The sequence below is a fragment of the Mustela putorius genome, unplaced genomic scaffold (genome assembly GCF_011764305.1).
Source record: "Mustela putorius furo isolate JIRA1106 unplaced genomic scaffold, ASM1176430v1.1 tig00000640_pilon_pilon_pilon, whole genome shotgun sequence".
Lineage (NCBI taxonomy): Eukaryota > Metazoa > Chordata > Mammalia > Carnivora > Mustelidae > Mustela > Mustela putorius.
Window position 1 is genome coordinate 448,377 of NW_025421432.1, and position 12,616 is coordinate 460,992.

Genomic DNA, 12,616 nt, shown 5'->3' on the forward strand with positions numbered 1-12,616 from the left:
ATCAAAGAAGGAAAGTAAATGAATCCTATATTTTTTAAGTTAAAAATTAGTAAGTTTGGGGCCTACAGGAGTAAAGCTCAATCATCTGTAAATTTTACCTCAGTGCAACCTCTCCTCCACACTTAATGCTACACAAATACAGCATTACTTGCACCACTGAAATCCGTATTTAAACATCATCTCATATATTTTAATAATAATGGGTAAGCAGAGTGTGTTCACACTCTTCAAGACACGGAAAGCTAATTTTGAAAGAGAAAAAGAAGTCACAATTTTCTCTGTGTGCCTGAAATTTGAGTTCTGTTACCTTCCCAGATCCCTCTCACTAATCCCACTTAGAGGCAAAGACTGTAAGGAAAGGGGATTTGGGACATTATTACCACTCCCTTAAGAGAGTCTGTGAAAATTCTGGTTCTACAAAGAAGTTTTGGCTGTTTTAGCTGTGCAGTACAGATTGCCGAAACGTAATCTGAATGCCACAGTCATTATTTTTGTGTTCACCGGCACAGCATGGGAAGGAACAGAATATTGCTAGTACTTTCTTATAATTCTATCTATTGATATTCTCTCTTTGGTACTAAGAAATGAAACTAAGCACAGCCATTTATTAAACACCTGCTATTTTACAATAATTGTGGTAGACTCTTCAAAATACATCACTTAAATTAATCTTGACCAACACTGGTATACATTCCTTTTGCAAGCACTGGACAAAGTCATTTCTCTCAGGGTAACATGCATTCCTGGTGTGACTTCTGTCTGTCTGTCTGTCTGTCTTTTGAAGACATTGCAAGCACCCCTGCATCTTTTGTCCCTTACAAGGTCAAATTCCTCAAAGCTTGCTACAGACCCCGTTATGGACCCATGCACTTGCCCTCTGGCATAGCATAGTGATGAAGCTGAAGGCCTCAGGAATCAGCCAGCCTGCGCCTCAATCACTTTATTTAGCCTGTTTATGCCTCAATTCCCACATCTTCAAAATACTAAAAGCATCTGCCTCAAAGTCTTGTTTTGAGGACTAATTAAAATGGGACAAGAAGAGACTTAAGCAGAACGCCTGGCTGCCTAGTAGCCGAGATAGTATAATGCAGTGTAATGTAGTAAATGCTCAATTCATGAGCCGTTGTTCTAATACTTAAACTATCTTATTATGAACCATCTGCGTAAGGTCTCTCTCCCCTGGACTGCAAGCTCTACCTCTAGCCCTTGACTTGGTACCAGGCACAAAGCAGACTGATTCACTGTTCCTTGAAAGGCTAAAGGAGGGGAAGAATCGAAGGAATGGATCACCATACAAAGTGTGTGTCATTATTCCTGTATTAAGAATGAAAGAAAAGGGGCGCCTGGGTGGCTCAGTGGGCTTAAGCCTCTGCCTTCATGATTCCAGGGTCCTGGGATCCAGCCTTGCACTGGGCTCTCTGCATGGCAGGAAGCCTGCTTCGCGCCCCCACCCCACCCCCGGCCTCTCTGCCTACTTGTGATCTCTGTCAAATAAATAAATAAAAATCTTTAAAAAAATTTTTTTTAAAAAGAATGAAAGAAAGAAGATGTGGAGAGAATAAGAAATGTCTTACGCTTTCACAGATAGTAAGTAGCAGAACTGCAATTCAAATCCCCATCTGTCTAGATCTGAAGCTTGCACACTTTTCATTTATTGCATTGGGGAAAATGCATGCCCTGGGGAGAAGAGGTGGGGAATAATCAATCAGGCTTGAGCATTTATATGGACCTGGCAATGGTCTGAGCACTTGTATATGTTTTCCCAGTTCATTTTTAGAGCAACCTCAAGAGGTAGAGAGATATTATTTCCAAACTTACAGATGAAAACGAAAAAAAAAAAAAAAAGAGAGAGAGAGGGTAGAAACAGGCCAAGTTGACATAACAAGGGAGAGGTAGGGATAGGGAGGAATTGAACCCAGCCATCCAGATCCGGAGCTCTTACCCCTCACTGGCATCTATATGCCTCTCCCTGTCCTGTGATGCTTAGCAATGAAATAGCACTACAAAGGAGAGAAAAAAAAAAAAAAAGTTGCTCTTGGTTATATTTTCTCCAGTCAACCATTTGGAACACTTTTGCTATCCGCATACAAATAAAACAAGGCAAAAAACAATGAACATCTACATAAACTCTAATCTCTGTCCTAAACTTTTACTGAATCTTAAAGTCACTCAGTAGCTTTTCCAATCTGTCAGCCAACTTTTGCCTGTATATTTCCAGGAATCCAGTAGTAAGATATTCACTTATTTCTGGAAGGCACCCATTTTAATTTTGAGCAGAATAAATGTAGATAATTTTTTTTCTTAAATAAAAATCTGTCGTCTTGTGTCATCTGCTCACCTAGCTAGGCTTACTCCCTTCACATGCAACATGTGAAGACCAACCAGTAATTTATTCAGCACACATCTGAGTGCTTATCTTTCAGGCACTGTGATAGGTAATGAGAACAACAAAATGAATGCAAATAACTTAATTTTGCTGGGGTGAGAGCAGTGTAAAAAAAAAAAGTCACTCTTGTGTGCTAAGTACTCCAACGGAATTATGGGGGGAGCTGTTATTCAAGCATCAAGAAAAAAGCAATCTGGGGAGAGCGGGTTGGCAAATAAGGTATGTATACAGGAAACTTGGTTTTGAACTCCAAGCATCTCCAAACGTACCTTGCTCCTAGAGAATACCAAAATAAATAGTCTCTGCCTCTTAGGATAGCCTGAAGACATGAAACATTATCTGTCTCTGCCCCCTGGGAGTATGGTGGGGTGACAGAACTTCCGATTCAAGGAAGAAATAATTACTATTGTTGAGTGGTTACTAGGATGACCTGTAATATGTACAATAGTAATACTTCATACGTATTAGGTCATGTAAAGCGAACATTTTATGAAGTCAGTGCTATTTTTGTCATTTGACATTTTACAGACAAGAAAATGGAGAGTCAAAAGAGTCTAGAAACTTTGGAAGTGCAGAACCAGTAAAGGCAAAAGCTGGGATTCAAAACCAGGCAGGCTGATTCTGGAATGCCTCTTTGTCATTTGAAACACACCCCCTACTCCAGCCCAGGACCGAGGTCTTCCAGGTGGCTGAATGGAGTCGGTAGAGCAGTATTCACTGGGCAGTATGACCAAGAGCAGTAAATAGCCAGGTTGGCTCCTTTTTCCTGGTGAATGAATGAATGAATGAAGACTTTATTCATTGCCCTTAAATTTTATCTCTAATGTTGTAAACTGCCATTCAAGCCAAGTATAATTTTAGAATATTGATATGGTTTCTTTAACCATTCGCTATCCTGCCTAGTTCTACATCATCTACACAAATCTCCCGAGACCCTCATCCAAAATAACAGTAACAACAGTGAACAGGACAGAGAACCAAACTGCCTTGGAGCTGTGTTTCAACCACTAGAAATCCTAGAATATGATCAGCCACTTCATGTATTTCTATGCTTTTCATAAGGCTTCTCTAACAGTTGTGATGGCATGGGTATTGTAGGGTCATAGCACACACCTGAAATTTGACAAGATCTATTCTCAGTGATCTCATGTAGGCTCTGCGGGATCACCAATTTCTTTTGTAAGTGCCAAAATCCCATTCTTCTACTACTGTCCTTAGATTTTTCTGCCAGCAAGCAAAAACTTGGGAGGTTGGGTGAGCCTGGTGGTGGGTATTATGGAGGGCATGTATTGCATGGAACACTGGGTGTGGTATATAAACAACAAATTCTGGCACGCTAAATAAATAAATAAAAAGTAGCTGATCACTGCCTTTTCTGTAAAAAAAAAAAAAACAACAACAACAAACCAAAAAACCCCCCCCACAAAACTAGTAGATTCAACTACAGTTTCCTAAAACACTTCTCTCACTCTTTTGGAATCAAGGGTATTTGTCTATCAGCAATTACTGCTCTTCTCCAATTTTCCTCAAAAGATCACTTTCAGAAATCTCTCAGCCATATCTCACAATTCCCTCATTTTATTAAATAGACTCAGCTGAGATTTGATGGTTTTCTCCCCCATCTAAACTGGGGGCTTAACTTGTATTGCCATTTTGTGATTCCCTATATTCTAGCCTTTTTTAGTTAAAGATAATTCTTTAATAGGGGAAAAAAAAACAGATTTTATACTGGAATATCATAACTATCACCACACTGGCCAAGTAAACAAAAATAGCAGAACCAGTTGGACTTGAAATAGCTACAGTGTTTCTACGGGAAATTGCCATCACTTTAAAGAAGGAGCTACAGTTTTCTATCCAAGATAAATAACTATCCGAGTATAAAGTCAAAGTAAGTTTTAATTCAACATAATTTTTTTTTTCAAGTAGTGTTTGGGCATATTTATTTTTTTATTAGACCAGTCTTCAAATTCAGGTAGCACAAAATGTTAGTAAAATTCAATCATAAAACAACTTGTCTACCACCTAGCCCAGAAGTAAATCATTGATGTAATCAATATGACTTTTTTAAAGCGTGTTCCCTCTTGTCAACACATAGTGATTTCAAACTAAATCCGTTTTAACTTGCTTGCTTATCAGAACACAGCTTTATCATTCATCCATTTGTAGTTTTTTAAAAAAGGGATGAAGCAGTGTAGATTGTGTGTGTGTGTGTGCACGTAGGAAATTCTGCTAGACCCCTCCACATACAAATACACACACACACACACACACACACACACACACAAAACTTTTTTTTTTTTTTTTTTTTTTTTTTTTTAGTTTGTATTTTAGCATTTTTCAATACAACTTTTCAGTTGTATTTTAGCATTAGCTTGAGTGGTTCAAATAACAAGTTAAAATTGCAGGTGGATGTGAACGATGAAAGTAGCCCTTGATATCAACACCAGCACTTTGCAGCCTTTCTGGGCCCTGGGGAGCATGCCACTTTTAAGAGTCTGCTACACATACACAGACACAGAAGCAAAGTGATAGAGTAAGGTAGCCACCTTTTCACATTATTATAGGCTGGAAGGTTGGTTCTTTTGTTGTTGTTGTTTTTTGTTTGTAAGCATTACAGATGTGTCCAGGAGAGGCAGTCCAGCTAAGTCAATTTCATCCGTTTGTTCAATCAGCAAATATTAGGAGTGTGCCAACTCTGTGCCAGATAATGTGTTGAGTTCTACATAAACGAGGCCAGTGCCCTGATCTGATGAAGCCTGTATCCTAATAGACTGATATCAGGACTAAGAAAAGAATTCTCTCCAAGAGGTATTGGCTTTGCACCTATAATAGCTTCCCCAATACCCAGTATTACCCAATACCCATTTGACACTACTCATTCCATGTTTCCTTTTCCTTACTAGCCCTAGTTGTGATCGCCCAGGAAGCACCCCAAAAGCAAAGGAATTAGTTTCACAAATGACTAGAGCACACCAAAAATGTCTCAGGGTTTGAATAGCTACTGCGCCAACCCAGAGTACATATCAGATATATTTTTCTTTTTTCTGGAAGCTCTATCATTAATTTCTTGGTTTCTTTTCAGGTTTAAAACTGTACATAAAGCTCCCATTACATGCAAAATACCTTTTTTTAATAATCAACAGATTTCTAAAATTTGAGACCTTCTTGTTGCCACTTTTCATTATCAAAGGAAAAGAGAAGATGGATGTGGCGTAATTCTGACTCCTGGAAAATGTTGTGCAACTAACTATATAGTGAAGAATGAAAGACTCGGATATTGATTTGTCAAAAAAAAAGTTCAATAAAAATTAAATTTTTAGGTGTAGTGAAGCTCACAGAAAATACGAGAAATCAAGCAAGCACTTAATGTTTATAGATGAAAACATACTTGGCTGCTGATGTGAGGTTTTAGGACCAGAGCCATAAGACAATGTCGATCCCTCTTCTTCCTCCCCATCACGGCATACATGTGTGAAACAACAGAAGAACTACCTTAATTTTTGTTTTCCATTTTCCTCTACCGCTCCTCATGTTAAAAGAAATAGCAAGGAGAGCGAGGAAGGGCAAGCCCCTTTGGACTGTGAGCAAAAGCAATTTCAGGCAAATGCAGATTTTATAAAAATGGGCAAATACAGTTGATTAGAAAGCTATAGGGCTGCCCAAGGCCTGAAATGGGAGATACATAAAGTAATAAGCTCTGAATGCCTTGAAAAGTGAAAGGAAAAGAAAGAAAATTTTAATGTATTATACATCCCGTGAAAAGTGTGGCACCCATGGGATTTTCATTTGCATTCAATTTTGCACTTTTTTTTTTTCATAAAGTTGAAATCCACAAAATAAAAGCTCTTAATTTTTAAAGGACTAAAAGTTTCATTTTCTTAAGGAGAAAACACAGCAAGATTTGTTTAATCAATATCTTAGATTATGACTCTTTTCAGAAACCAAGAAATCAAGATTTCCATTTATACTTTTGTGACTTATCCAAGTTGCATCTAACTCAGGGATACCAATGTTTTATTTTATGGAGGCACCTCACATAGATTGTAAACTATGAATCATGTCATTAGCAAAGTCTCAAAAGTTGATACAATTTTAATCACACCTAGAAATTGTTTTATTTATCCACAGTTCTCTAAGACCTGTTTTTGTATTATTTGTTTATAAGCCTTAATTTGAAAAGAAAAAGCAATTCCGATCAAAGTTAGAGGGGGGAGGTAGAAAGAAGTGAAATTTTGAAGAATTCAGTTGTGTTATCTTTTCTGACCTTGAGATGGAAAGTGAAGGAGAGTTGGAGCTATTGTATTTAAGAAAGTGCCTAAATCCATGAAGTCTTGAATGTAGTGAAGTATTCCTGTGTCCCTTGTTACGAAAGTGTTAAGTGTCATGGATTGCATCCTGTCTTGTTCTGTTGAGTTTAGCTGAAGGTCATTCCCTGTTTTAGAGATTATAATCAGGGACAAACTAACCTCTGGTGTAGGGAAGAATTGCTATAAACATTTTAAATTCTGGCAGAGAAGACTCCACACTAATCTCCTTATCAGGCTCTTCTCTCTGCCACAGGGGTAAATTACAGGTACTACTTTCTACATCACTGTCTAATATAAAATATTAGACTAGAAATGACTGTATCTCATAGTATGACCACTTGGGTTCAACATGTAGATTTACGCATAGTGATGTGTACATTACAGCTCTCAGTATGTCTTTAAAAATCTAATTATATGTGGGGCGCCTGGGTGGCTCAGTGGGTTAAGCCGCTGCCTTCGGCTCAGGTCATGGTCTCAGGGTCCTGGGATCGAGTCCCACATCGGGCTCTCTGCTCAGCAGGGGGCCTGCTTCCCTTCCTCTCTCTGTGATCTCTTCCCTTCCTCTCTCCTACTGTGATCTCTCTCTGTCAAATAAATAAATAAAATCTTAAAAAAAAAAGAAAAATCTAATTATATGATATTTTATCCCAGCAATAAGAAGAAAAAGCTGATCTATAGATTTTCTTGGTATACTTAAAACCAAATTTCTATCCTCAGAGGCACATTTGGAGTGTTACTACTTCTCGGTAATTCTTCTTTTGGATCATTTGTTTGGTTCTAGATGTATTAATGGAATGGTAGCCAAGCTTTACACAATCAAGTTGCTTTTATGTGTATTCTTCCCTTTATCCAGAATGTTGTTCCTAAAAATTGTATTAATACATCAAAACTCAGTTTTTTTAAATTTTGCTTTTTCTCATGACCTTCCCTTGCCTAACACCATGTAAGTAGGTCCTTCCCCACACTCTTTTCCATCTTCCCATCATTTCTGTCTTCAGACTTTCAACCAATCTAAAATCCACATCATAACCTACATCATCTGGTTCCTGGCCACCAACTTTCACACATTCACTTTCCACCACTCTTCCCTGGCTCTCCTTTTCATGTAGACTTCCGTGATGTTCCTAGGACGCACAGATAACATCCTTCTGCAGAGGGCACCCCCCATCACCACCACTCCACCCCACCATGTCTGCAGAGTTAGCTTCCTTATTTCCTTTGGATCTTTTCTCAAATGTCATCAGTCCAGGAGGGAGGGCCTTTCTTGACTCTCGCATCCACAAGAGCAGCCCCTGCCACTCTCCTTGGTCCAGTCTTAGCTCTTCTTGGTGGCATTGTACGTGAATGCGTTCTTCGTCTCACTCATGAGTGTGTAGACTCTGTTAGACTTTATCTCTTTTGTTCATTAGCCCCAAAGCTGAAAATAATGCTTTCCATAAGGCTGACACTCAATACTCATTTGTTGAATTAACTAATCAGCCCCTTATTTATTATCTGTTTCCACCACGACACTCTTAAGGACCAGAAAAGCAGAAACTTTTGTTTCTGGTATTTCTATAGTATATTACATATAGACAGAGTAATATATCATATGTATACCTTATGTGTTTAAACATATATGATATAAACATTCAATGAATGAATATTTATTGCATGAGTGAATTTTTTGTGTATGCGTGTGTGCATATGTTTTTATATGGATAACCTCTCTCTCCCCATGGTCTTTAACTGCCACGGAGACTAGAATTATGTCTGTTTAGTTCACCACCGTGTTAACCAGTTAACCTTTCTATAGTAGGGTCTGCCTTATACCAGGCATTCATTGAGTGAGTAAAGAATCCAAAGGACTAGGACCAGGGTAAACAGGAACCAGCTCTGGCCATAGCTACCAGAGGCCTTTACAGGCTTAATATGAGGTCTTAATGGAAGGTAGAAAAGAGTTTCGAATATTAGGTCCCTGTGTTCATCTTTTCAGAGCCCACCCTGGTCCTGGCAAAATCTTGCTTCCCAAACAAGGTCCAAGAAGCTGGTGTAGACTTCTGAGCTTCTTAGTTTCAGGTAATATCTTTTGAATTCTGGGAGGAGTAAATCATAATTTCAATCCACAGGTTTGATTTCTTTGCTTAAAACCTTTGCCCTGAAGATTCCAGATAAATCGGTTTATGGTGCCAAAGGGCATCAAACAAGGAAATTTAAATTTTAGCATAAAACCTCCCACTAACTAGTAGAATAATCTTGAAAATACTTTCTACTTCTTCAATGTTTCTCACTTGAAAAGGAAAGATGCTAGGAAAAAAAAAATCAAATTATGGATCTATGCATTCCGATTTGCTGAGATGCCTTTGGGAGGCTTTGTCAAGCATCTTCTTTCCTTCTTCTTTGCCTACCTGCTCCAACCCCCCCCTTGGTTACTAATGACAGCTTTGGTGAGCTATGGTTACTGATAGGAATCTGTCAAGCACATAGAGAGAAAGAAAGGTTAAGAACCACTGGCCTGTGTTTTTCCTGCCATCTATCCCAGAACCAAAATGTCATGAATCTATGAACTGTACCTTGGTTCACTGCTAAATCCTATCTTTTAACATTGTTTAAATTACTGCAGTCCTTAGTTCACATTAATTTTTGATCTTCTACTGTGAGTCAGGAACTATGACAGGCACTGAGAATAAGAAAATGAATTTAGAAATGGTCTCTTCTCTCAAGGAGCAACCATTCAGCAAGGAGACAGATGCACCAGCGTATGAGAAATGCTTTGACGGGGCCAAATCAGTGGGTGACCTCTGGATACATCAAAGGTCACTCAAACAACCTGGGAGAGGGACTAATCTGGAAAATCTTCCAGTAAATGACCAGAAACTGAGTTCTAATTTCAACTAATTGACTTATAGACTACTAAAGTTGCACAGTATCAGAATAATCTAATCCAAATTCCTTAGAGCACACAGAGGAAAACTGATGCCCAAAGATGCTAACCAACCTATCCAAAGCAAGCACCACGGTTTTAACCAAATAGGGCCCAGATAAGTATTATTGGGCTGCCTTTCTAAACAGACTTGCATTTTTTTGGAGGAACATTTTTCAGAACTCTTTCTCTCATTGGTTTAATGATGCAATTAATCAAATAATTAATCATGTTTTAATAAGGTAGAGGGGAAAATATTTACACACACTGACTTCATGGACAGCAGTGGTGCCAATAACTCATCATCCACAAATCAGACTTTGCAGTTTGTTGCTGGTTAATTTATTCAGCTACGTCTAGTCTCATTCTGCCTCTTGAGCTACTTACTAAATGGACCTAATCACACTGGGAAGGACAGGTACAGTCTGGCTGTGAGCTAGAACAAACTTTAAGAATAGATCCCCATCCGATTGCACTTCTCCACAACTGCGTCAGGAATCTCGGGGCTAAGGTAAAACCCAAGAGGTGAAATACGTTTAGTAGTCTTAATATATAAAATTCCTCGGGTAGGCGATTTTCTTGCAGTTGGTTTTTTTCTCCCAGTATAGTCGTTTTACTTGGGATGTTTAAAGGCTGATTTAGTAATGGGACGATATAAGAGCTCATAACATTAAAACAGAAATTCGTGGGAAATCCCTAATTTCTAATAGCTTGCCATCTGGCTCTTAGTGGCAATGTATTTATCCTGCTTAGTGTAGATGATGATACTGGGGTGAAATCATGCATGATACCCTAGATTTCTGAGTTTTTTTAACTACTGTTATTAATTTAGTGGCTTGCAAATCAACGTTTCCCAACATAAATCAATCATTACATTTTAAAATTTAATTAATTAGTTAATTAATTAATTTTTGGTTTTTATTTTTCTACTCTTACCCCAAATAAGGTTGCTATGGGCACTACATACTATCTGTTCTGGCGCCAACAGATTGCGTTAAAGTCATCCACAGTTTCTCCAAATTAAAACCCCACTGAGTTCCCTGGCTTTTGCACTGTACTCGCAGCGGGATGCTCTTTCGCTTTGCCCCACAGTCCAGTTTAATCCGCTAGGAAGAATATTTTTAGAGGCACATCGGACTAAATCATCTCCGACTGAGCACACCATTTCCAAATGGCCGCCCAGGGTCCTAAATCCGGCTGCTGCGGTCAGGGACGAGCAGGTGTCCTCGGCTGCGGCGTCGTGGGACTCCCGCGCCTGCATAACTAGACGTCGGAAGCCAGAAAGGAAACCCGAACACACAGGCACAGGTACAGTCTCGTACGCGCGCTCCAGAGAGGCCCCCCACCCCACCGCAGAGCGGCGGGGGGTTCTAGCCTTGGGCTTGGCGAGGTCCTGGGAGGAAGCACACACTGCTTCCCCATTCAAGTCAGAGAGCAAGACGCACCGGGTCGCGGGTCAGAAGTTGAATTTCAAGCCAGTCCACGCTGCGTCCCAGCGCCTTCCGCAGCCGGGGTACGGCGCTGACACCGGGTTTGGGGAGAGAAGGAACGTGGCTGGCCGGGGCAGGAGAAACTGAGTTGCCACCACCGGAGCGTGGCGGACGGCGAGGGGCAGAGGAGACCCCGGCCGCCTTCGGAGCAAGAAGCCGGAAAGAGTCGGGCTCGGCGGCAGCGACGCTGCGCCCCCAGCCCGGGCGCTGCTGCCGGTGCTCCGCGTTGCCCTTTCGGCCGAGGGCAGCTCCTCGCCGCTGCAGCCCCGCCGCCGTGCGCCCCGGCACAGGCCACCCCGGGGTGCGCCTCCTCCGCCCCCCGGGCGGCCGCCTGAGCAGCCACAGCCCTACCGACCTTCGTTCCCCCGCGCGCCCGGACAAACTTCCTCCCTCTCGGGCCCGCGGGCTGCGCAGGCTGGCAGGCGGCTCTCCTCGCCAGGCTTCCCCGGTCTCCGGCTGCAGGCGCCCTCGCCCGGCGTGGCGAGCTTCCTCCCTGCCCCTCTCCAACCCCGAGCCCCGGGCGCCTACCGGTCTCTGCGCCTCCGCTCCAACAAAGCCGGCGGCCCGGAGGCGACCGGGCGAGGGGCTGGGAGTGGCAGCGGGGGCGCCAGAGCCCGGCGGAAGGCATCCCTGGGCCGGGCGAGCGCAGCGTGCAGGGACAGTGGGGACGTGGCGGGCAGAGAAAGGGGAAGAAAGTATCCTGCTCTCCGCGCGAACGCCTTCTACGCTCGTTTTCGCTCGTCCTCGCTCGCCCTGCTGCCCCTGCCCGAGCGCGTCCGGCTGTCCCGGTGGGAGTTGGCAGGGGCAGAGAGGGAGGCAGAGGGGACGCAGTGGCCTGGCGGGCGAGCCGCTCCCTTACCTCTGTCCAGAGTGAGCGGCTGGACCACTGTCAATGTCGCCATGTCTGCCGTGGGAGCCGAAGTGACGCTCGGCTTCAGCATCAGCAACCGCTTGTAGTGAGAAAAAGAGGAGGAGATTGGGGGCGGGGGTGGAGAGGGAAGACGGAAAGGAGGGGGGAGGGGGGAAGGAGGGAAGGTGGCGGTGGTGGAGGAGAAGAAAGCTTGGGTGGGTTGGCAGCCAGATGGAGACGCAACTGTTCCGCGGCGGGCGGACCTTCAGATGCGGCGTGAAGCTGAGCAGGTAGCGGAGAGCGGCTGCCTCGCCGGCTCCGGGCAGGAAGGCTGTGCCCTAGAACTTTGCTATTCCACCCCAAGGAGCGCCGGATGGGTGCAGCCGGTGTGTGCTGCTCTCTTTCAACTTTCCACTCAAATAAAAAACCGTCAGAGTCTTCGTGCGTCTCTCGGGATGGAAGAAGACCGAAAGGGGATGGGGGGGGGAGGGAGGGAGGAAGGAAGATGATTTTTTTTTTTTTTTTTTCAGATTAAGAGAAATTGTCAACCCAGTAATTCCACCCCTTGGAAAACGCTTCTAGTTCAGAAATGTCACGATTTCATTATAGTTGCTGTTAATTTCTGTTAAAGTGTTTTTTGGAATGTTGAGGTATAACAGTATCCAGGATAACGGACCT

At 42.4% G+C, this 12,616-nt stretch overlaps 1 protein-coding gene across 2 annotated transcripts in view; it reads right to left on the reverse strand.

The window, feature by feature from the left end:
• Positions 1 to 12,323, reverse strand: part of LIN7A (lin-7 homolog A, crumbs cell polarity complex component) — a 120,429-nt gene extending 108,106 nt beyond the window's left edge. For both annotated transcript variants that reach the window (XM_045082938.1, XM_045082937.1), the window contains exon 1: positions 11,948 to 12,323. In XM_045082938.1, the coding sequence (XP_044938873.1) occupies positions 11,948 to 12,029 (82 nt within the window). In that variant the 5' untranslated portion in view covers positions 12,030 to 12,323. The remainder of the gene's footprint in view (positions 1 to 11,947) is intronic.
• Positions 12,324 to 12,616: the final 293 nt, after the last annotated feature.